General features: G+C 43.7%; 4 protein-coding genes across 5 annotated transcripts in view; 2 read left to right on the top strand and 2 right to left on the bottom strand.

Moving 5' to 3' along the window:
• Positions 1–6: 6 nt before the first annotated feature.
• Positions 7–2569, top strand: LOC111596746 (cleavage and polyadenylation specificity factor 73). The gene is made up of 5 exons (XM_023311081.2): positions 7–236; positions 294–455; positions 517–1808; positions 1875–2317; positions 2384–2569. The coding sequence occupies exons 1-5, from the start codon at positions 163–165 to the stop codon at positions 2471–2473; spliced, it is 2061 nt and encodes a 686-aa protein (XP_023166849.1). The 5' UTR covers positions 7–162; the 3' UTR covers positions 2474–2569.
• Positions 2493–4041, bottom strand: LOC111596755 (cleavage stimulation factor subunit 2 tau variant). The gene is made up of 2 exons (XM_023311094.2): positions 3793–4041; positions 2493–3716 (listed from the first exon to the last, which is right to left on the bottom strand). The coding sequence occupies exons 1-2, from the start codon at positions 3927–3929 to the stop codon at positions 2567–2569; spliced, it is 1287 nt and encodes a 428-aa protein (XP_023166862.1). The 5' UTR covers positions 3930–4041; the 3' UTR covers positions 2493–2566.
• Positions 4042–4095: 54 nt separating this feature from the next.
• On the top strand, positions 4096–13002 carry LOC111596735. Its single transcript, XM_023311070.2, has 7 exons — positions 4096–5044; positions 6765–7748; positions 7816–8591; positions 8663–10715; positions 10774–10913; positions 10981–12026; positions 12096–13002. Exons 2-7 carry the CDS (start codon positions 6978–6980, stop codon positions 12872–12874), a joined length of 5565 nt encoding a protein of 1854 aa, XP_023166838.2. The 5' UTR covers positions 4096–5044; positions 6765–6977; the 3' UTR covers positions 12875–13002.
• Positions 13003–14582: 1580 nt separating this feature from the next.
• Positions 14583–23615, bottom strand: part of LOC111596682 — a 65715-nt gene continuing 56682 nt past the window's right edge. The window contains exons 4-11 of one of the 2 annotated variants that reach the window (XM_023310990.2): positions 19579–19782; positions 19366–19517; positions 18647–19297; positions 18444–18581; positions 17912–18366; positions 16654–17847; positions 15433–16595; positions 14583–15378 (exon numbers count right to left, since the gene is read on the bottom strand). In XM_023310990.2, the coding sequence (XP_023166758.2) occupies positions 14653–15378; positions 15433–16595; positions 16654–17847; positions 17912–18366; positions 18444–18581; positions 18647–19297; positions 19366–19517; positions 19579–19782 (4683 nt within the window). In that variant the 3' untranslated portion in view covers positions 14583–14652. The remainder of the gene's footprint in view (positions 15379–15432; positions 16596–16653; positions 17848–17911; positions 18367–18443; positions 18582–18646; positions 19298–19365; positions 19518–19578; positions 19783–23615) is intronic. The other variant, XM_023310999.2, reaches the window with a different exon arrangement.

Genomic DNA, 23615 nt, shown 5'->3' with positions numbered 1-23615 from the left:
ATCAGTTTCAAAATAAAAATACCGTATTTTTTGGTGTTTCTCATTGCTATCGATAATTGTTCATCGATTATTGCAGACATCATATGTGGAATAATTGAACGCATTTTTGTTGCCGGCAAACGTCGAAAGTATAAAACCTTAATTTTAACATATTAATACGGAATGGCGCAATCACAACAAAATAATGACTCCAGAGTGCCAGATGAAGAGAGCGATCTATTACAAATTAAGCCGCTGTAAGTAGCCAACAACGTTTTTAAGTCAGCACTGATGTAAAATTTTCCCTCTTCTAGAGGAGCTGGCCAAGAAGTAGGACGCTCATGCATCATGCTGGAGTTCAAGGGTAAGAAAATAATGTTGGACTGTGGCATACATCCTGGACTATCTGGCATGGATGCACTCCCCTATGTGGACTTAATAGAAGCTGATGAAATTGATTTGCTATTCATATCACAGTGCGTTTGCAATTTTCCTTAAATTCCGTGAATTTATAATATAATTTTATTTGGTTTTTAGTTTCCACTTGGATCACTGCGGCGCTCTGCCATGGTTCTTAATGAAAACAAGCTTTCGCGGTCGTTGCTTTATGACACATGCCACCAAAGCAATTTACCGCTGGATGCTCTCAGATTACATTAAAATCAGTAATATATCCACAGAGCAGATGCTTTACACAGAGGCTGACCTGGAGGCATCCATGGAAAAAATTGAAACAATCAATTTTCACGAGGAACGGGATGTGATGGGTGTTCGCTTCTGCGCCTATAACGCTGGCCATGTACTGGGCGCTGCAATGTTCATGATAGAGATCGCTGGTATTAAGATCCTTTATACGGGCGACTTTTCACGTCAAGAGGATCGTCATTTGATGGCCGCCGAGGTGCCGCCCAAAAAACCAGATGTGTTGATCACAGAATCAACCTATGGCACCCACATACACGAAAAACGCGAAGATCGCGAAAGTCGTTTCACATCGCTGGTGCAAAAAATCGTAATGCAAGGTGGTCGCTGTCTCATTCCAGTGTTTGCCTTGGGCCGTGCCCAAGAGCTACTGTTGATATTGGATGAGTTCTGGTCACAGAATCCGGATCTTCACGAGATACCCATATATTATGCCTCCTCGCTGGCCAAAAAATGCATGGCCGTCTATCAGACTTATATCAATGCCATGAACGATCGCATTCGTCGTCAGATTGCTGTGAACAATCCATTTGTCTTTCGTCATATTTCCAATTTAAAGGGCATCGATCACTTTGATGATATTGGACCTTGTGTGATAATGGCGTCGCCGGGTATGATGCAGTCAGGATTGTCGCGGGAGCTCTTCGAAAGCTGGTGCACAGATCCCAAGAATGGCGTCATCATAGCCGGTTACTGTGTGGAGGGCACACTTGCCAAGACCATTCTATCCGAGCCAGAGGAGATAACAACCTTATCTGGCCAAAAGCTGCCATTGAACATGTCCGTCGATTATATATCCTTCTCGGCTCATACAGATTATCAACAGACGAGTGAGTTTATACGCATGCTAAGACCCAACCATGTGGTTCTCGTCCATGGAGAACAGAATGAGATGTCACGCTTAAAGCTCGCGCTGCAACGTGAATATGAAGCAGACGCCAGCACGGACATCAAATTCTATAATCCCCGCAATACTCACGCTGTAGATCTCTACTTCCGTGGCGAGAAAACTGCTAAGGTGATGGGTCATCTGGCGGCTAAGAAACCAGAGGTGGGTAGCAAACTCTCTGGCGTGTTGGTAAAGCGCGATTTTAAGTACCATCTGCTGGCACCCTCGGATCTGGGCAGTAAGTATAATTGACTAATTATTTAGCTGCGCAGCTTGTACTCAGCCTCCTGCCTCTCTCTTTTAGAGTACACAGACATGAGCATGTCTGTGGTCACACAGCGTCAGTCAATACCTTGGACCAGTTCGTTGGCCACGCTTCAACTACTGCTCGATCGAATAGGCGCGGGTTGTGTTGAGATTGTCGAGCCAGACCGTAAACTACGTGTCTTCAATTGCGTTGAACTGACTGTGGAGCAAAAGATTATTGTCATGGAATGGCATGCGACTCATGTGAATGATGTCTACGCGGATGCTGTACTGGCTTGCCTAATGCAATCCGAATTGGGTGGCACAAACATCAAAGGTGCTACGAAGCAAACCAAATCAGAGGAATCTCGCTTTCGAGAATGCCTCATCGAGACACTGCAGGATACCTTCGGCGACAGCTGCGTGCCCAAGCTGTTCAAAGGCGATTTGCTGCCGGTTACCGTCAGCGGCAAGCACGCCGAAATTAATTTGGATACATTGGTAATGACTATTGATGGGAATTATTCCAAAATTTGCAAATTATATATTATATCTCTTCCATTATAGACTGTGCAATGTGTCGAGGATGAGGTGCTGAGGCAAATGCTAAATACTACCGTGCAGAAGCTTCACCAGACACTGGTGTCTGTTCATTGAAACAATTCCAACTCACATGTGAATCCTCTTTATTAATCATTATTATAAGTTTTCCATTCAAATGTTGTACAATAAAACTCGGAATTTAGTTATTTAGCGAGCGGTTCTGGTTTTAGCTATCTGCTCCTTAAGCACCAGAATGCTGGCGCGTTGCTCAGGTGGTAGCTGTGCAATCTGATCGTCAGATAATTGTAACACCTGCATAATGAGTGCCGCCTTCTCCTGGTCTGAAGCATCGGATGGTAATACGCCATGTGCTCCTAATCGGCTTTGCAGCTGCAATGCTGCCGATTGTTGCTGCTGCGTCACTGTTTGTTGCACCTGTGGAGGCGGCTGTACCTGCTGCTGAACTGGACCTGGTGGCATGGCACCACGTAGACGGGGATCCATTGGGCGTTGACGTGGATCGCTTGGGTATGGAATGGGCGCGGCTGGCGGTCCTTGCTGTTGCTGCGGCTGCATTTGGGCGCGAGTACGTGGATCCATAAGTGGTGGCGGCACAGGATTGGGCATTGGGCCAGGAACCTGGCGCATGTCCTGGTCCAGATTGCGCCCCATCATGCGCGGATCCATATTAACCGGCCCACCGGGCCCCATACGTAAGTCGATGTCATTCGAATGCATATTATTGAAGTTCGGCCCGGGTACAGGCATGGGCTGCATTGGTCCAGGGCCTCCAACACCACCCGACTGTGCAGGTGGCTGCTGTTGCGGCGGTGGCTGCTGCTGCGGAGCTGAGCCCATGGGCATAGCACTCGGATTGGAGTGAGGATTGCCACCCAGAACGGGGGGCATTTGGTTAGCTTTAAAGAGCATACCCAATGCCTGTTGTGGATCAACAATGCGCATCACCACCATGGCCTGGAGCAAAGCATAGGCCAACTGCGGATTTAGCATAAGCATTTGACGTGCCTCCGATGGATTGCTCACAATACACAGTTTCATTTGCTTCATCAGCTCGTACATCTGTTCTGGCGGTAGGGATGCAACTGTTTTGGTAATTAGCTCAGGTGCATCGTCTGGGTCACAGGGTTCACCATACGGATTCTCCACTTGTGGTCCTTGCAGTAGCTGTTGCATCTCCATACGTGACTTCTCTGTACAAGCATTGTCCACACGCAAAGTGCGCCCACCAATTTCGTAGCCATTGAGATTGCGCATGGCACTTAATGCAGTTTCCTGATCCTTGTACTCGCAGAAGCCAAACCCTTTGGGCTTGCCGCTCTCGCGATCAAATACAAGTCTATAAGACGCACGTAGACGAAAAATAAAATTATCTATTCAATCTATCAATCATGATTTGTAGGAACAGGACTTACTTAAGAGAAAGTACCGGGCCGACTTCACTGAAAATTTCCTTAAGCTTCTCCTCAGTGGCTTCGTATGGTATGTTGCCAACAAAGACAGATCTCATGGATTTATCCATAATACTCTGTTCTTGTGCTTTGTCTGCCATTTTGATAGTATTGAATTGAAGTTCACTATTAATAAAACAATAAATTCTTATAAATTATTCTGAATGCGAGTTCCACAGTCGGCTAAAAAATTCCCAATGATGCAGCCACACAGAGTTGCTTAGCACAGCTTAGTGTTGGCAAGCGTTCAAACGCTACAATCATAAGTTTTACAACACTCTAACGCCTGGTGTTGTAATTTTTCATTTGTCGCAAGGTGAAATCGAAATGACGGCTATTTAATAGTGCAAAGTGAATTTAAATCACTAAAAATATCACCAAGTTGTAGCTAATAAAGGCGTACATCAGTTTTGCATAAATGCCCGAAAGAAAATCTATACCAAGTGCATGAAAAACGTGATTGAAAATTTACTTTGTGTGTAGCACACACACGCACACACACATGAAGATAAACGCAGCAATGGCCTCGCACTCGCATTCACAGCATATATGTATATAAAAGCTCAGTTGTATATTGAAGAAGGAGCGCACAAAGCAAAAGACGAGAAGAAAGATTTCTGTGTCATTGAACGAGGCAAAGAGGCGACGACCAGACCAAGACCAAGGAGTCCCCAAACCACAACGTAGCAATTACATACAAAATACATACATACATATATAATAACAGCTGCAGGTGCCCCATCAAGGATACTACGCTCTGTTCTTTACCCCCGCATGTTTATTGGAGAAATCTTGCCCTTGTCTTTACCAAACACACACACGCACACACGTTACGATCGATATTGACGCCGCCTGTATATAAAAGTTTTTATTGAACACACATATCCCATACAAATGCAATTACAATTAGTGCTCATAAAACATTGTTTTCGGTGTGTGTGTGTGTACGTCTCTCCTTGAATGAATTCAAAAGAGAACAGAGAAAATTAAAGAAACACAAAGCGGAAATACTCTGAAATTGTGTGCATGTGTGTGTGCGTGTGTGTGGGCAAGTATAGCAATCGGTAGTGCTTTGTGCGTATGTGGAAAATCAACGCATCAGAATACGAAACGCAATCAGAGCTCGCTATAACCCGCAGTTAGCAGTCCTGAGCAAGATCATACTAACACACATACTACTGCAGCAGTCGTTGCAGCAGCAGCAGTAGAAGCGAAGGTAGGTAAAGAAGGTGGCACTTACACTCTCCACATGAGTTCTTTTTAGTTTTGTAATGTATGTACTCATTGGAGAAGTATCGATGTGTCTATGTGTGCGCTCACTCACGCACTTTTGATTTTTGTGCGACTTGTTCATCGTTTTGCATTGTAAGCTTCACTCAAAGGAAAAATCAATAGCAACAGACGTAGACATTGCTGCTGTTTTTATTTCTGTGCAGCCCCAGCACAACCCTTATACGTGTAGTGCCCATATACATATGCATGTACATACAACAGCAATATTTAGATAAAATAAAACAAACAAAAATTACCCGTTGTGGATGTGCACGAAAAAAAACTACGCAAAAAGTTGACCATTTCCAGCGGCATTGCCAGTGCTTAACAACAACAAAGCAGCGCTAGAGCACAGATGAGCGCGATGTACTCGAGTATACACACACTTGTCTATGTGCATGTACTAATAGTACGATTGAGTACTTGCGACGAATATCGATATTCTTAGTGGTTATTTGGATCATAGTAAGGAGTAATTGCGGTACATTTGAAATAAATATTAGGGATATTACTATCAACTAAAAGCATCTCTTTGCTGGAGTTGATCGATATCTAGCTTAGGTACAAAGAAAATGTTTGAGTTTTGCAAAACATGACGAAAATCAGTTATTGTTGTTCATGGTGAGCAGCTGTTTTTTGTCACAGCTGGAATTGTTGCAGAAATGGGATTCACGTATACTAAAGGCTTTAAAATGCGGTATAAACTTTTCTGTTTGTGTAAAGCTGCAACAATGCAATGGAATGTATATGTTTATACATATCGAGTTATAACAATAATATTGATAAGGAAATAACAATCTCGCATAGCAAACATTTTTGATCATGTTAAGGAAATCAATTATAATTTATGTATATATGTAAACGTAAAGTTATTTCTGCATGCCAGTTTCATGAATTATTGATCTGAATAGGTGGCATAAATCATTTGAAAATCACAGTCACTACATTTTTGTGTATTGTATTGAAAAGTCACAGCATTTGCTGATTCATTGCATTTATTGCTCATGCCCAGCAAATAACTCGTCATTATCGCGACGTTGCCGTGTGCTCATCGTCCTCACAAGTTGAATGCACAGAAAAAGCTGTTCCAAAAGTTGTTGGTGTTGTTGTTGGCACAACTGGGCATTCCATTCCATTCCATTTGCACTCTGTGCTCTTCTTCCTCTATAGCAAGCAGTTCACATGCGGACGAAGCTTTAACCGATGCTGTTGCTGTAGCTGTCGCTGTTGTCTCCCGTTCCCATGCCTTCCCATTGCACACGCATACTTGTACATCATATAGCTGCATAATAGGTACTACAATACATACGCATATTTATATTTATTTGTTGTTTTTGATTTTGATTCAGCGGGGCTGGCAGCCGCACACGTCCTTCGCTTAGTCGTTTCCTCACTTGGGAATTTTGCTGTTGTCTCTCTTATGTTTTCCATAACGAAAGCTTTTGCTCTTGCCACTTGGCCACAGCAAATATATAATGCACGTTTTCGCAGATTATGTCGCAACGATCCGGGGTTTGAGCGGTGCGAATTCTTGGCTTTGCCATATCAGTTGGATATCAGTGTCAGCTTACGGCAATTATTATCGAGCTTCGTTTCTTAGCATATAAATATGTGTATATTCATGTATTCATCACGTACCATTTTTTTATTCTGTTCACTTGCAGCGCCGCTCAAGGATTGAGCAAAATGGCCGCTACACGAACAACAGCACCGAAAGTCACAGTTTTATGACTTTAAACTTATATTGAACGAGACACAGAGAGAAGGTGAGAGAGGGAGAGATAGAGAGAGTGAGAGAGCGTAAGAGGTCGAGTGCATTAGCAACAGCTGCTACCGTACGTAGCTTGATTAGCCAGAGTTAGCAGCCAGTCGTCATCATGGTGGACAGTGTGCAGTGCCCCGTGTGCACGCTTTATCTGCATGCGGGGATGAATCTCTCCGATCATTTGGAGACACATCCAAAGGAACAGGTCATCAAGGCTCTGGTGCAAATGACCATTGTTAGCAACAATGGTATGGGCAGCGCCCTTGCAGCAGCATTGCTCTCTGGTGATGGCGCCACTAGCTCCACCTCATTGTCATCCACGAATGCGGTTGATGTCAAACCAGTTGTACCAGCATCTTCACCACCACCTCCACCACCACCAATAACACCAACAGCAGCAGCAGCACCTGCTGCAGTTGCAGTGGCAACGGCAGCAACTAAATCAACAGCACCCAAAAATGCGTTGCCCAGCAGCAACAGCAGCAGTAGCAGTAGCAACAGCAACAGCAACAGCAGCTGCGGCAACAATAACAAATTGAGCAATCCACCGATAAAGGCAGTAAAATGCGCGCCACCTACGACTGAGGCGCCAGCCAACACATCAAATACACCCACCACAAACAGCGTGACCGCCATCTATTCCGACTATCGCTATGACCAGCAATCCCAGCAGGTAACGCCAACAGCAACAACTACGGTGCATAGCTTTGCACGTGGTGCCACTACGCTGGTAATACCGCAAGCAACACACCAGCAGCAGCAACAGCATCAGTATCTGGCCTCACAGCAGCAGGCTGCCCATTTTGCCCACCTTCAGCAACAGCAGCAACAGCATCAGCCGGCCATGAAGTACACCTATGCAGCAGCGCTGCCACCACTGCAGGTGAGTATCTTATTAGTTTTGTGCACACCTTGAATATCAATTTACAATTTTCCATTCTTTTGTGCAGCTCTTTGCGCAGCAGGCGACATCAACGCAATCACATCAGAAGCCACCACCCGCCTATGGCGCCGCCATCAGTCAAATTCGATCTCAGCACAACCAAAATAAACAGCAACAACAACAACAACAACAGCAACAACAACAACAACAGCAGCAGCAACAACAACAACAGCCGCCGCAACAACACATAACCTTACAACATAACATAAACCTTGCACCACCGAGTGGCAAACATAGTAAACTTCACACGGATATCTTCTTGAATCCACCACCACCACCACCGCCACAGCTCACAATTCCGTCAACATTGTCGACTGCCTCATTAAGACTGCAATATCCGCAACAGCATCCACAAGCCCTTACAGGCAGCAGTAGCAGCAACAGCAGTAGTAATTATGGGGTAGCTAACTGCGCCTCTGCTAACTCCTCGTCTGCATTGATGTCATCCATCTCCGTCGCACGTGCAAGCAGCAGTCGCCAGACAACCAATTCACCTTTTGGTGCGCTGCTAAATGCTGCAGCGCAAGCTGCATGCGCCTCTCCCGCCTCATCCAGTGCATCTGTACTGCGATATGCCGAATCGCCAGTGGCTCACTATTTGGAGCGGGATAATGGCGACTTCATAGTCCAGGAAACTCCCAAGCATATTGTCGAATGTGTTGAGAAGGAAGACGGCGAGTTCTCAGTGATTGAACGCATCTATCAGTCACCACCTAGCGTACTGCACATACACGACGATGACGAAGACGACGAAGAGGAAGACGAGGAGGAGGATGACAAGGGGTAAGTCTTACTTTACATTGCCAGATTCTATCGATCAGACTTTTATTAAAATTTGGTTTTTACCTTTTTAGGTGGGCTAACAGCGATGTTGAGGATCACATGAAGATGGATGATCATGTTGAAGATGGGGACGATGAGCACGAGGATAGTCGGAGCAGAGCTTCTCACAAAGCTACAACGAAAAAGTCTCGCAAAGCAAAAGTAAGTGGAAGAAAGCACAAACGCATCAACAAGCATCAACCGGACGATGAGGATGACTTTATGAGCGTAGGTAGCAGCTGCGCTGAAAGCGAACATCAGTTAGAGCAGCAGCATCAGACGCAGCAGACACATGTGCCACAGGTGGCATCCCCCACGCCAGGTCAACTTTCCACGGCGCCTTCAACGAGCAGTGGAGCGGCTGCTGCTGCTGTCGGTGCTTCCTGCAGTACCAACTCGAACAAATCCAAAAAGAATCGTGTAACAGTACTCAGCGATGTTCCGCTAAACATGAACGAGTATTTGGATCTAGTGGGCAACATTGTAGCCTCTAGTCGCATTGGCGCTACTCGTCCTTTTGCTGCTGTGGCGCCCATACCATTGGTCAAGGTAGAGAAGGAGGAGCCAATGGATGATTACGATACCGTAAGAGACGAGATGCAAGCTATGGAGCAAAAGCACAACATGGAGAATGCTAGTGGCAGCAGTAACAGCAGCAACAGTGGTCATGGCACCACCAGCGTCATACGAATGGCCAGCACCAGCAGCACCACCACCACCACAAATGTTGCCAACGACGATCTCACACAGCCGCCGCCAATGAAAGTGGAGGTGGAGCCAACGGTGCTACTACCGCAACGTTTCTCAGCGCCAGCGCAGCATCGTGGGCCTAAGAAGTTAGTCATCAAACCAAAGGCTACAGTGACGGCGGCAGCAGCATCGACGGCAACGACTAAAAAGACTGATAACAACGCTGCCAGCAGCAGCAACTGCGCCGAAACACTCAGCATATCATCAAAAGCATCCCCAGAGCCGTTGCAGATCAAAAGCGAGAATGTTGAGCATGCTCCCACAAGTGGCAGCATTTTGGAGAAACATCTAACCAATAGCTTCGCCGCACAACAGGCACGCAAACACTCTGCGGTCAACGACGACGATGCACGCGTGCTGCTTGAGTTTGCCAACTCAAAGCAGCAGCTTCCGCCGGGCAATAGCAATCAGACTACATTCGTGGTAAATGCGGCCAGTTTTGCTTCGGCTGGCTCTGTATTTGCGAGTGGTAGTAGCAACGTTCAGAAGTCAACTAAGCCGGGCGATGAATACATTCTGCCAGATAATAATCTAGAGGTGGATGAAATTGTGATATCCTCCTCGTCTTCCTATGCCTCCGATTCGCAGCACGAACAATTGCAGCAGCAGCAGCAGTCACAGCAATCGCAGCAGCAGCAACAGCAGCCGCCAGCGCAGCAAGCCTTGCAGCAGTCGCAGCAGCCGTCCTCCTTTACAGATTTCAATTTTCTGTACCATCAACATGGCACAACAACTGCAGCGGCAACATCGACGGCAGCAGCAACATCAACTGCCACAACCTTTGCTCCATTTGGTATGCAGCAACAGCAGCAGGTGCTGCAACATCCACAGCATGGCTCGAGCGAAGCAACCAATGCTGCCACGCTGGCCTCCTCCTCTAGTAACTCATCAGCTTTAGATCAGGATTGCTCCATGAATGCAACGTTTCGAGTTAGCAAACAACAGTCCACAATGGGTCCCTGGTATCAGCCACAGCCGCAGCAACAGCCACAGGCGAGCACGTCACACGGTTCCAGTGTGGAGCAGTCAAGCAATTTTATTGCTGCACTTGCAGCTGTTGAGTGCTGCAGCGTTGCGGCCGTGGATAGCGACGTGAGCGAAGCCAAGTATTTGGACCTGGATACCTGTAAGCGGGAACAATTGAGCAATAGCAGCAGCCATTTGCCTTCGGCCTCTGCGTCCACCACATCCTCGTCATTTGCAGCCGCCGCCACGGAGAGCAGTTTGGTTGGTGGCTTGGGCTTGAACATACGCACTGATGAGAAAATGCCCGCCAAGGGTGAAATTTCCGAGCAGGAAAGCAATTGTGACATTGAAAACTCCTGGAGTCAATCGGTAAGCAGAAGCAATTATGTAAGTTGATCAACTGACCTAATTAATTCACTCATTTTAGATGTACGGCGACTTATCACAGCGTTACTTTAGAAACCAGTTCACGGATGGTTATAATCAGCAGCTGGCCGATTGGCGTCACGATTACTATCCGGCGCAGGATCTCAGTGGCCAGCAGCAGCCAGAGCGTGAGCAAAAGCGGTTAGTATTTGGCTATTCCAGAACTTATGCTTATGCGTTTTAAATATCGTTAATATCGGCTTTCTAGCTTCGATTTTAACGCGGTCGCTTCGGAGTACACGAATCCGGGTCAGTTGGATACATCCCCAGGCTCAACTAGAAACAATCATTTGTTGGATGCACAGCCCACCACCTCCTCGTCGTCGTCAGCTTTGCTGGCTGGTCCACCAATAGCTTCGACATCGCGTGCTGCTGCCGAAGCGGAGGCCGTGGCTGCAGCGCTGGCGCAACGGAAGCCACCGCGTCGCAAGATCTACAAGTGTCCGCACTGTGTGGCCATCTTTGAGAAGTTAAAGGAGCGTAACGCGCACATGATTGGCGAGCACAACTATGTGCGCCAGAATCGACGTCTCATCTGCACACAGGCCTTGGTCAATACCACATTGGTCGACCCACAGGAGCAGGAGTCACAGGGACAACAGCAGCAGCGTCAATTGCTGCAGGCAGCGGGGCACAGCAATGGAGACATTGTGCATGAGGATTCCAAGGATGGCATTATAAAGATCAAGCAGGAACACTGCCACGATAAACAGGATGCTTCTGAGCAACTACTTGCCCATTCAGAGCTGCCTGATGTGAAGGATTCCGGGCTACTCAATGGTAGCGATGAGAACGGTCGCGATGCAGACATGAAGCCCCCAGCCGGCGTCACAGACTTGGACGAGAAGCCAGCCATACCGCCGTTGGCTATGACAACACCAGCTGCCAAGCTTGCTGCTCTATATCGCATGCTGATTGCATACAATGAGTCCAAGCTGGGCCAGGAGCGAAACAATCTCAGCGAACTTGAGCAAAAGGCCATGGAAAAATCCATATTTTTATGCTATGTATGCCGCACTGATTTCCCCTCTGTGAAGCTGTACGATGCTCATTTGACTGAGCATCCCGCAGAGTGTTTCACCTGTGGCAAAAAATTCTATCGCTGGAAGAACTTTTCGCTGCATCTGAAACGTCATTTGGGCTGGAAGGAGTTCGGCTGTTATATCTGCGACAAGAAATTCGTGGTGCGCAGTGCTCTTGTGGAGCACATGCGCATGCACACGGGCCAGACACCGCTCAAGTGTAAGATATGCGGTAAGTACATGGAAAATACTGAATAGCAACCACAGACACATGCATAACCAATTCTTTTCGTATTAATAGGCAAAAAGTTCAAGCGATATTCGAACTTAACACAGCATCGAAAGCGTCACACTAAGATTTTGGTGCGAAAGAAGGAGTATGTGTGTCATTGTGGCGAGGTGTTGCCGTCTAAGGCACGCTTCTTGTGGCATAAGGAAACCCACGACTTGAAGCCCAAATGCTGTCCCTATTGTTGCGATCGTTTTGTGCATGCCAATTCGCTGCGAAGGCACATTCGACTGGCACACTCGGATAAGTTTGATTATGCTGAGCCCATGGAGTGTCCCATGTGCAAGCAGATCTTTGCCAAAACCTCAATTAAGGCGCACATGGCAACGCATTCGACAGATCCGCAATACGATTGCGCCATATGCAACAAGAGCTTCTCCACAAAATGGAACCTCAAGATCCATTCGTGGGTACATGCAAATCGCACAGCCAAACCGTTCAAATGCGAATACTGCCCAAAGGCTTTTGTGCGCGAGCTGGACTTCAAGAACCACATGAACGCACACAAGCAGATCAAGCCATACACTTGCGAATACTGTGGCTGCAAGTTCATACGCAAATACAATTATATGCGGCATCGGCGGGAGCATCATGGCAACAAGAAGTTCACCTGCGACCAGTGTGACAAGTCTTTCCATCGGCATTATTATCTAATTGAGCATCGGCGCATCCATACGGGCGAGCGTCCGTTCCATTGTACCATCTGTGGCAAGAGTTCGACGACAAAGACCAATCATAATAAGCATCTGAAGATACATCATTCACGGGATCCATTCACCGTGGAGGTTTAAATGGAATATACTAACCAACTAATTGACTACTCTAAACTAAAGTTTAATTCATTAATTAGATAGCTGTTCGTGGCTCTTCTCTGTGTGTATGTGTACATGTGTGAGTGTGCGTGGGTGTGTTGTGTGTGTGTGTCTGTGTCTCTATCTGTATCTGTGGTTAATTACAAACAACAAAAACAAACTAGTATTACCTATTGAACTATAAACATATATAAACATACACATAAATCCATCTATATCTATATATATGTACGTATAGTTTACGTATGCGAATGCCAATTCTTGATAAACAACAAAAAACATGAAATCAATTTATCATAATATAACATTTTACTACTCGTACATTTGAATGTGGTTTAAGAAACTTAGCTAAATGTGAATGTGTTATAGCTCCTTTCGCCCCACCTTCAGCGTTCTCCGTTTTCCTCTAGACAACACCAATCGCCCACCCACCCACACACTCACACACACAGACACTCATCCACATTTAAAAACAAAAGTTGTTATAAACACAATTACTTCAAAAAGAAATCGCTTTAATTTTTGTTCAATTGTAAACATATTTACAATTAGTGAAATGACATGCCTAGTTCAGTGCAATATTCATTATTATTATCATTTAATTTTACAGCGTAGACTTAAAACATCTCAACTTTAGTTTGATAACATTTAATTTTAATCATTTGTATTTACTTATCTCTATATAGATAAACATATATTTTATGTCTAATGCGTTTGTAAATGGCAACACAAATCTAGTTAATTTAAGTTAGTTGCAATTGGTTTAATTATATGCATACATTTATATATGTACCGTTATATTTTTGAGTTTTCCAAACTTGAGCACATTCTAAGCCACACAAATACACATGCACACAAACACACACACACAGCTCACCAACACCAACACTTACATACATATAATATAAAACATTACAGAAAATTGCAAGCGACCGGTTTAGAAATTGTTATATAATTTACGGATTTTTTTAAACTGAAGAGACAAACTGTCTACCAGCGATCGAAAGTAAACGAACACAACTGTCATATTGAAAGAATAAATCTAAAAGTAAAAACCATCTCGATGTTTGTAGAATATATATTTATATATACATAAACATATATATATATATATATATATTTAATTTGTAGTAGTTGCAACTTCTCTAGGCTTATTTTTAATAATTGTTTGCGATGGTTTCGATTATGGAGCGATTAGTTAAAATTTCTAGTTATAAGCCAACACACACAACATAAGCATTATGAGAATTAATTAAATAATACATTACCTTATAATATGGAAAACAACCAACAACAAAACCACTTTCAAATATTTACAACTTACATACAAATTTCAACGAGAATCAATGAAAACAAACAAAAACAAAATTTAAACCATTTTGTGGAAGAAATAAATGCAATTTATGGATAATTATGAACATGGTATACATTTTCGTTGGGTTTCATCTTGGAACTTATTTTTTAAGGAATAGATTCAAATATAAATTTTCACTTGGGTTTGATATTGATCAAGTTTATTGAAAAGCGAAAAATATTACATTAAATCAATAATATATTATATGTATACATAATATATTATATGTATATATATATTGTAATATGTAATACAAGTAATATGCATAAAACATAAAAGTCTAGCACATATTCAATCATCAATACCTTCTTACAACAGGAAATCTTAAAAAGAATATAATGGAATTTTCCTCTTTGGTTACTTCAATTTAAGATAGTTCAATTATTCTTGTAATGTTTGTAAACTATTTCAATAGGAACATCCGACTGTCAATTAGGGGTTTGTAGAGCAGCTCGGTTTTGAATTTATTCTCATATATATCGACCTCGAGTAGTTTAAAGCTTTGCCTAATAGAATCGCTGGATGAGCACGGCTCCGATTCGCCGTAGTCCTCGCTATTGTCGTGATAGTCGTGAGGATAGTGAACGCGTGCGTACACTAAAGGATATTTGCATAGACATGCTTGAAGTGCTTGGCGCACAGATGTGTCCGCAAAGTTTCTGTTTATCTTGATGCCGTAGAGATTGACTCGGAACGAACGCTGAGGAAACATAAAAAGCTGTTTGGGCATTACTTTCAGATCGATAAAGGGCACCACTTCAGTGTCATGGAAATCCATATAGTAGACAGTTGCCTGATTAGAGGCATGAAACACCTCCTTAATAACAGCGCGATACCATTGATTATCCAGACTATAGCGGGCCAGACACAAAGATTCCATCTCCACAGGATTCAACTGTGCAGCGTCCAGGATTAAGGCGCTAGTCTCCTGAGCCAGTACAATTTCCTGCTTGGTAAATTCAGTTAGTTGCGGAGATATCTGCAACTCGGTGGCGGATACCACTTTGTCGATGCTGCACGAAAAATGTTTGACGCCAGTGGGCAGGCATTGTGCCTTGAAACAACGCTGATAGGAACGCTCCGTGGACGTATCCATTGGTGAGAAATGTGCGCTGTCCAACCTTTCCTGCTAAATAAACAAATCGTGGTTAAACGAACAACCATGTACTGCAATCAAACACACCTTATGTCTCAGCTGAATGCGTCGACGTAGTTGTTCCACGGCGGATATGTTCTGCGGTGGCATAAAGCTGGCCTGTTCTGGTCCGGCACTGGATGTTTTCTCATCTTCCTTATTGACATTGCTTTCGACTATCTCCTCGATGACGTAGCCATCCGAGAAGCCCTCAGCTGAATTATTTTCTTCCGAGTGATCCTCATCGCTGTCTTTTTCAAGTTTGATGCTCGTTTGTAGCTGCTCCTGCTTGACTGGCTCCTTGCAATCGAAATCCTTTTCGCACTCAGTATGAAGTAGCTCTTTGCTGTCTAACATGTACTTTTTCTTAGCGGGTGGCGGCTGAGCTGTTGTATTCACCTGTTCAAGTACCAATGGAGGCTGGGTGTCGCCTAACTGGAGCAGCTCTTCGAACACTTTGAAGCTCTTCAGTGTCTTAGCACGTTGCTGTTTCAATTCTTCATCTCCCTGGGTTGCGGCGCGTATCGCCATTTCGTTGTTTAACATCATTGTTCCTATGTCCATGTCGCCCACCTTTATTTGACATTGCGATATACCGTCAACTCCTTTGGCTTCCATAACACGTACGCTGCTGAGCTTCATGACCACAGTTTGGTGAACAGCGTCCACGGTCTTGACGCTGTAGTTCTTTTGCTTGGGCTGGATACCGTGGATGGCTATGCGCCAGCACAGCGAATTTAACTGTGGAAATGGTGCATACGGCAGCATCTCAACGGGCGATACTTTCTCCTCGTTTCCGTAGTCCACGTAGTATACATTGTGCTTACCCTGAGCACTCAACTTGCTCTTGACAATGCCGCGATAAATGAGATTATCCAAGTGATAGGTGACCACCACCGGTTGACCAACCACATAGCTGCTTGACTGTCGCTGTTGCTCCAGCAGGGGCTTGAAGTGATTGACCAGCAAATTGCGCATGTGATGAATGAACGGCTCATCGGTGGCCAGGCTTAGGTAAATCTCACACTGATTATTCACATAGGTGGGCAGTGCAGTAAAAACACTTTTCTTGCATGTACGCGGCTGCAGCCAGGCCACTGGCGGCTCATTGCAACCGAAGGTGGTTTCCTTTGTATTCAAATCGTTGAGCAGCTCCAGTGGCGGCATCTCGTAGGTGTGCTGGAAATTCAACTTTGGCGCTTCCTGGGATCCTAAGATAAGGCAATAATTGAATGAGATCTACAAGAATGAATTCTAATCAATGCTTACTTTCAATTCTTGCCACCATATCAATGCCTGCAAACAAGTCCATATCACCTGACTGCTGTGAGCACAAGCTGCTGCTGCTGCTGTCGCTGCTTGTTGTCGATTCATTTTCCTGTTTCAGCAACTTAAGCGGATCTCTTATGGCATGTCCTGCCCGCAAAAGCACCTCATTGATGTTCGTATACTTGATGCGTGCTGGCGAGAATGGTCCACTGATTTCAGTGTTTGCTCCCCATAGGATGACGTTCAGGCAGTCTCCGCTGCGTCCATAACCTGTCACATGCAGCGAGCTGTAGGCCGTCAGTTGCGATTTAAAGAACCCTACAGCCTCAGCTGACCACTCGATGCCATTGGGAACAATGTCAAATAGGCGGCAGCACATGGCACTATTGCTGATGCGCACGAGAGCCTCATCCATTGCGGTCAGACAGTTATTGGGTACACCCGGCACTAGTTCGCCGATGTCACGCAGACGCACATCGTATTTGCTGGCTGTATTAAAATCGGCGCAGGCAACAATCTGGCCGCGATGCCAAAGCATGTCCTGATCCCCCTTGGCCTTCACACGCACGTAGCACATGTCGCCCGGCTGCCAACTGGTAGTAGGCGAACAACTCTGGTACATCTCAGCTGCTGTTGCTTGCACTGTTTTCCTCAGTTCCGCAATGGCCGAGACAAAGTGCGCGAGTGTTACGTAGAATTCGCCTGGATGCTGTACATGCAGCACTTCGATGGGTGAGCGATTCATGGTGTCAGTTTGACCAGATGGCGGGTGAGCATCCAAATGCTCCTCCTCCTTTGCCTCGTTTATCAGTCTACGCGCATCTGCGTCCAGCTGCGATAGTCGTGCCGGCTGAGGCTTAACAACTTTACTGCTCGCACCACTGGACTCGCAATGGCCCTGAGACACCATTGCGGCAGCCACGTTGCTGTTCCCAAAATGCAGCACAACATAGGCCACGTTATTTCGCACGGAAACCACCTCCATTTGTAGCTTCGGATTTGAGGTTAACTGCTTGAAGGCATCGATGGCAGCCGGTGTCCAAGTATAGTTATTCACTTGCAGTGTCTCCACATCGGCCAGGCAGCACTTGATGGCTATCTCCTGAGTCCAGAATATGCGCGGCAACATGAAAAGCTGATCCCAATAGACTTTCTGTGTGATCCCTGTGTCCACCAGACGCACCAGCACGTAACCTGCATTAGCATTGTGGAAATATATAAATGTATTAACTCATCAATTGGTGGCTAAGCCAATCACCTTTGGGCAAAATGATCTCAATGCAGGCGCGATGCCACTGACCCTCCGATTGGACCGCACAACCCAGCTCCAGGCGACCCAAAAAGATGGGCTCCAGTTGGCTGAGACTCAAGTGATCCATGAAGCTTTGCAGCGAGCGCTGCAGCGAACTGCGATTGTGCTCCAGTTCGTGTGGCATCACATAGAACTCCAGGGGCTGCTCCACATGCAGCATCTGTATGATAAGCACATCTCCCACACGTGGCACGTATTTCGGTAATCTCTGCGATTCCTCTGCCATCAACTGCTGCGACTTCGATGTCAACGGGGTAGCAAAGACATTTCGCTCGAGGGCTAATCCAGTGTATAGAAAGGCTTCGCGCACCGAAATGGTCGAATCATAGTTATTAATGCTTAGATCCACCTCGTACAACTGGGCGCCCAAGGCTCGTAGAATGGTGATATACACAGGATTGCTTGGGGTAAAAGAGGAGAGAAATAGTGGCTTTATTAATCAATCAATCAGTCAGTCTGTTCATCAATCAACGCATACTTTTGCACCACTTGCTTGAGAAAGTCGATGGCCTGTGGTTCCCACTCGGTACCTCCGTTGCTGGGCATCAGCTGCTTCAGGCTGCAGTGGACGGCTGTGTAGGGCAGTGTGGCCAGATGTTCCGGCATCTGACGGAAGCTGCAAGCGATTTTACAAACATATAGTCTATATACCATAAAATTGAAGATTAGCCACGCGCTTACTTGCTGCTGTGCACCTTACGGGTAAGGCCTACGTCCGGCAAGAAGACGTCATAAATTTCACGTGAGTCGGCCTTTCGAATGACCAAGGCGCGATGCCAGCGATCTGTCTCGTTTTGATTGTTGAACGTGATGTATTGCTGCCCCACCACAATGAGGTTCGGTGGCAGGCAGGCTGGCGTTTCAGCGAATGCCTCCAGACTATCACGCATGCGTTGCGCTGCATGAATACACTGTACATAGAAATCCTCCGGGGATTGAATGGAGCGAACACGCACAATCGCATCTGTGCGAAACCTGTCGCCCAGGTGACTTGACAGCTTATTAGACATAGAGCGGGCCGAATTCGACTTGCTGATGTCCATGGCCGAGAATGTGCGCAGGAAATTCATCTGCTGCACATTGCGCTCACTAGCGCTGTCCTTCATCGAGCTGGAGCTGCTTTTAGACTTTTTGGGACGACGCTTTAGCTTCTTGCCGAGTCTGCCATGAGCCAATGAGCCAATGCTCTTCGACTCCTTCGGCTGGCTACGGATCGAGATACGGCTCAGCTGATCGTACTCATTGTTAAAGCGCACCTCAATCTTGGGATTCCGAAATTGGCAATTCAGATGACGTCCTATCATTTCGGATAGATTATTCGTAGTCTGTAAGCTGTTGGGTGATGAGAGTTGTTAACAGAGAGAATGAAGAAATAATAATCAAAGCCATATGTGACTCACTGATAGGGATTACGATCGAGATTGGTAACTTGCACATAGCTGGGTATGTTCTCCAGGTGTTCACTGATGATCATAATGATATCCTTTAACCAAATATTCTGCGGCACCTCGTAACGACCATCGGTGCCGCAATTCAGCAGCTGGCGTAGGTTCTAGACAAAGACAGAGTCAATCAGATATTGCTGACAGCTCGGATAGTATTTGGACGCTCACCTTCAGTACTGTCTCATAATCATTCAGCTGGCTAATTGCCTGATTTAGCTGCAACTGCGGCGGCAGGCTAGCCTCGCGCAGCATCTCAATCGTCTTCTGTTCGGCACTCTGCAGCTGACCATGCAGCAAGCGGAAACGCTGCGAGATGTTGGTCAGCGTTTCGGTGGCAAAATCGCCAAGTTTCTTCTTTGTATTCTGCACCACCTGTACGAGTGAGAGAGAGAGAGGGGGAGAGTGAGACTATTACCATTAAAAGCCATTCTAATGATGCGAGTCTACATTCTACAAAAGCCGCCTGCGCTGCAGGTGAATGGAGAGCGGCACTCGAGTGCTGCCACTTTTAATTGTGCATTGAAAAAATGCTTCTTCGGCGAATGATCATTATCAGCGACGCGGCATTTGTCTGCTCAGAAACTCTATGTCGCCTTGTATATAGCTTTGACTATTAAACATTATGGGACAAGGTATATTAAGATAAGGCACATGGTTTGTAACAGGGGCAGTTAGAGATCTTTGAGTTCTGTCAATGATTCGATTTATATGGAGATTGATGAGGTAGATGAGTAATTGATGAGATGTATGATATATATATGGGCGATATATGTGATAAACTTGAGTTGAATACGTGAGTTTATAAGAGTATCTATGAGATGTATGAAACATACGAGATTCATAGATAGCATAGACTATCGACTCATATACACAGATTATCATAGACTATAACGACATATAAAGATAATACATATATATATTTATATTAGATATATATCAGATATATAATATAAATATAAAAAATTAGTAATTACTATATAATGTGGGTTAGAAGTATCTATCTTACAGAGTTTGAAGCTCAAGTGTTTTCTTTATTTTATTAAAATTATTAATATATATTATTAATATTATTAATATATTAATATTAATATTTCTATATTTTATTTTTCAAAGTTTCTTTCATTACAACCAAATCTAAGGTTAAAAATTTCAAATTATATTTTTTTTTTGGATACTTTCAGTATTAATATAAAGCTAAGACAAATTAAGTGCGCACATATATAATTTAAAATAATTAAAATCTTTTAGGTACCTTACTAAGCAATATTCATAAAATTTCTGCTAATACAGAAGTTTCAAAACTTTTCCTGTAAGCATTTTTCTCACTATACAATATTTATTGTAGAATTTTAAATTTAAAATTAAAATTAGGGATTTCTAACACATGAAACTAAATACAATCTTCATAAAGTTGTTTTAAATTCATTTAAGACTCCTTTCGTTCAGCTTTCAAAATTACATAAAAAGAGCTTTTCATATACAAACTAATTATAGGGTATCTTCCGCTGCAGCATTCGCTGACGCTGTTGCTGTAATAATTGTTGTTGTGCAGCTTTTGAAAGTGATTGTAAAAACCACCAAAAATAATACAAAAATGCTGCTTTGGGCTGGCTTATGACAGCTGATTTGTAGCAGATGACAGGCAAGTTCGCACCAATCGCTCGGTTCTACCATAAAAGGCAGCTCAGATCGCAGATCATAGATCGTAGATCGAATAGATTGAGTGTCGAGGAGAGCGTTGATCGAGAGGCGAGTGTAAATGAAATCCATATTGAAGCTAGCGTTCGCACATCATTAAAACGAAACCATATTTATTTCGGGGTTGGGCATTGTTTTACATGCAATCGAAGTGCTCGATACGACACGACTCGATACGAGTCGAGATCAAATCAATTTACTCTTGACCTTGCCCTGGCTATGTGGCCAGAGGCGGGGGGAGAGCCAATCGCATTGATATGCTCTATTGTTTTACGCTTCATGCGATTTAATGGACCCAGCCAAATGGCTCTACATGCGTGTCCAGCAGTGTATGCTGCCAATTAGTTTTAATGGCCAACATAGAAAATAGTTTTCAATAATCTGCAATTTTCGTGGGCATTTCGAACACAAAACGCAACGCACACACTTCCTACGACAAACTGTCAGTCAGTCAATCGGTCAGTCAATGCGTCAATCAGGCTTTTCAGAACGAACAATAATAATAACTGAGCAGTAAAATCCCAAAGAGTTGGGTTTAAGCTTTTAGGCTTTTGGTCGATCAACGAGCACGCAGCAAAAATTCTTAATTATGGCCAAAACAATAATTGGCATAAAAACTAACTACGATATACGATTTTTAAATGCTCTACCTTAACCATAAAGCAATGTTTTATTATACTCTTTAAGACTTCATAGACAACACACCAGTCGACAGCGCTTCCTCTAAGCATCTTTAACCTTGCTGGCAAATAATAATTATTAACTAAGTTAGGAAGAGTTTTGGTGGCTTTAATAGTCTTTAGTTGGCAATAATTTGGTCATAATTTGAAGCAGCAGCATTTAGCGCACATTAAAACAATTAGTGAGCAATTGAAGTAGTTGTAAAAAATAAACCAAAAATAAAAGCAACAAAAAAAGATGATTGCGCGTAATTTCAGCGAGTGTGTGTGTATGTATGTGTGTAATGTGTGTGTGTGGTTGAATGAGTAACTTAGTAACTCAGTAACTCAGTCAGCCGCAGTAAGCCACTTCATTTGGCCAGTTTATCAATTACGGACGGACAATTTACTGGCGCTTTGAGCCGCCTCGTTAACCGCCGCATTGCATTAATAATACCCTGTGAAAGGGTTAGCTAACTTTGTCACGCAATATGTAACATTATATGAAAATCTTTTACAGCATCTTAAATAATATTTTTATTCAATAAAAATTGCTGTCCAGTTAGTTAGCTTTACTCGTTGATGGAGTGACAAAAAGTATATTGGTTGACTTGAAATTCCCATTACTTAAGGCGTAGGCCAAATTAATGCGTAAGCTATGAAAGCTGTAAGGCCTACAGCCTTAAGGCTAAAATCCCAATTTTTTATCATATAATGCTGCTTTTTGACTATCCTACTATCTTTTTATACTACTATACAACTCATTCATTCAACCATTCAATTATTCAATCACTACATCATTCAATTTTTGCACCATTCTGTCATATTATAATTCCAACTTTCTATCATTCCATCATTCTATCATTCAATCATTCAATCATTCTATCCGTCTATCTTTTTATTCTTCTGTCCTTCTCTCATTTTTCTCTTGTATCTTCCATCTTCAATCATCAATCATCAATCATCAATCATCAATCATCAATCATCATCATTATCAATCATCAATCCTCAATCTTCAATCTTCAATTATCAATCATCAATCATCAATCAATCATCAATCATCAATCATCAATCATCAATCATCATCAATCATCATCAATCATCATCAATCATCAATCATCAATCATCAATCATCAATCATCAATCATCAATCATCATCAATCATCAATCATCAATCATGAAACATCAAACACCAAACATCAATCTTCAATCTTCTATCTTCTATCTTCTATCTTCTATCTTCTATCTTCTATCTTCTATCTTCTATCTTCTATCTTCTATCTTCTATCTTCTATCTTCTATCTTCTATCTTCTATCTTCTATCTTCTATCTTCTATCTTCTATCTTCTATCTTCTATCTTCTATCTTCTATCTTCTATCTTCTATCTTCTATCTTCTATCTTCTATCTTCTATCTTCTATCTTCTATCTTCTATCTTCTATCTTCTATCTTCTATCTTCTATCTTCTATCTTCAATCTTCAATGTTCAATCATCAATCTAGCATCTACTATAGTTCCATTACCACATTATTTATCTCCCCTAGTTGAAGTATTTTCCTAGAGTATTTAATATTCCACATGCCACATATGAATAGTTCTATTATGGCAACTTTTTTCTTGTGGTGCGTGCCCGAGAGTTGTAATGAGAAATCAACTTTTGCCATTTGCAACTTTTATTTGTTTATATAATAGTTAATTCGTGTTTCTTTAGTGCTTTTGATATTTAATGCCTTTCGTGTGGGCGACTCGCTAAAGCAAAATTTGTGTTTAATGCACTGCTCAACCCTATGCCCCAGGCCCAGCCCCTGCCTAATGTGATTATGAATTATGCGTATTGTGAGCGGCCTT

Source organism: Drosophila hydei, unplaced genomic scaffold (genome assembly GCF_003285905.1).
Source record: "Drosophila hydei strain 15085-1641.00,03,60 unplaced genomic scaffold, DhydRS2 tig00008119-arrow-pilon, whole genome shotgun sequence".
In the NCBI taxonomy this organism is placed as follows: Eukaryota; Metazoa; Arthropoda; class Insecta; order Diptera; family Drosophilidae; genus Drosophila; species Drosophila hydei.
The sequence above is the reverse complement of the archived record's forward strand: the minus strand, read 5'-3'. Positions and strand labels throughout refer to the sequence as shown.

What these genes read in the sequence shown, in the direction of transcription:
- LOC111596755 (XM_023311094.2), bottom strand. Translation starts at nt 3,929, where the DNA reads ATGGCAGACAAAGCACAAGAACAGAGTATTATGGATAAATCCATGAGA. An exon ending in GGCCCGGTACTTTCTCTTAA is followed by an intron (nt 3,717 to 3,792) that starts GTAAGTCCTGTT and finishes TGCGTCTTATAG; the next exon opens with ACTTGTATTTGATCGCGAGA.
- LOC111596735 (XM_023311070.2), top strand. Translation starts at nt 6,978, where the DNA reads ATGGTGGACAGTGTGCAGTGCCCCGTGTGCACGCTTTATCTGCATGCG. An exon ending in CAGCGCTGCCACCACTGCAG is followed by an intron (nt 7,749 to 7,815) that starts GTGAGTATCTTA and finishes TCTTTTGTGCAG; the next exon opens with CTCTTTGCGCAGCAGGCGAC. An exon ending in GAGGAGGAGGATGACAAGGG is followed by an intron (nt 8,592 to 8,662) that starts GTAAGTCTTACT and finishes TTACCTTTTTAG; the next exon opens with GTGGGCTAACAGCGATGTTG.
- LOC111596746 (XM_023311081.2), top strand. Translation starts at nt 163, where the DNA reads ATGGCGCAATCACAACAAAATAATGACTCCAGAGTGCCAGATGAAGAG. An exon ending in GATTTGCTATTCATATCACA is followed by an intron (nt 456 to 516) that starts GTGCGTTTGCAA and finishes TTTGGTTTTTAG; the next exon opens with TTTCCACTTGGATCACTGCG. An exon ending in AAATTAATTTGGATACATTG is followed by an intron (nt 2,318 to 2,383) that starts GTAATGACTATT and finishes CTTCCATTATAG; the next exon opens with ACTGTGCAATGTGTCGAGGA.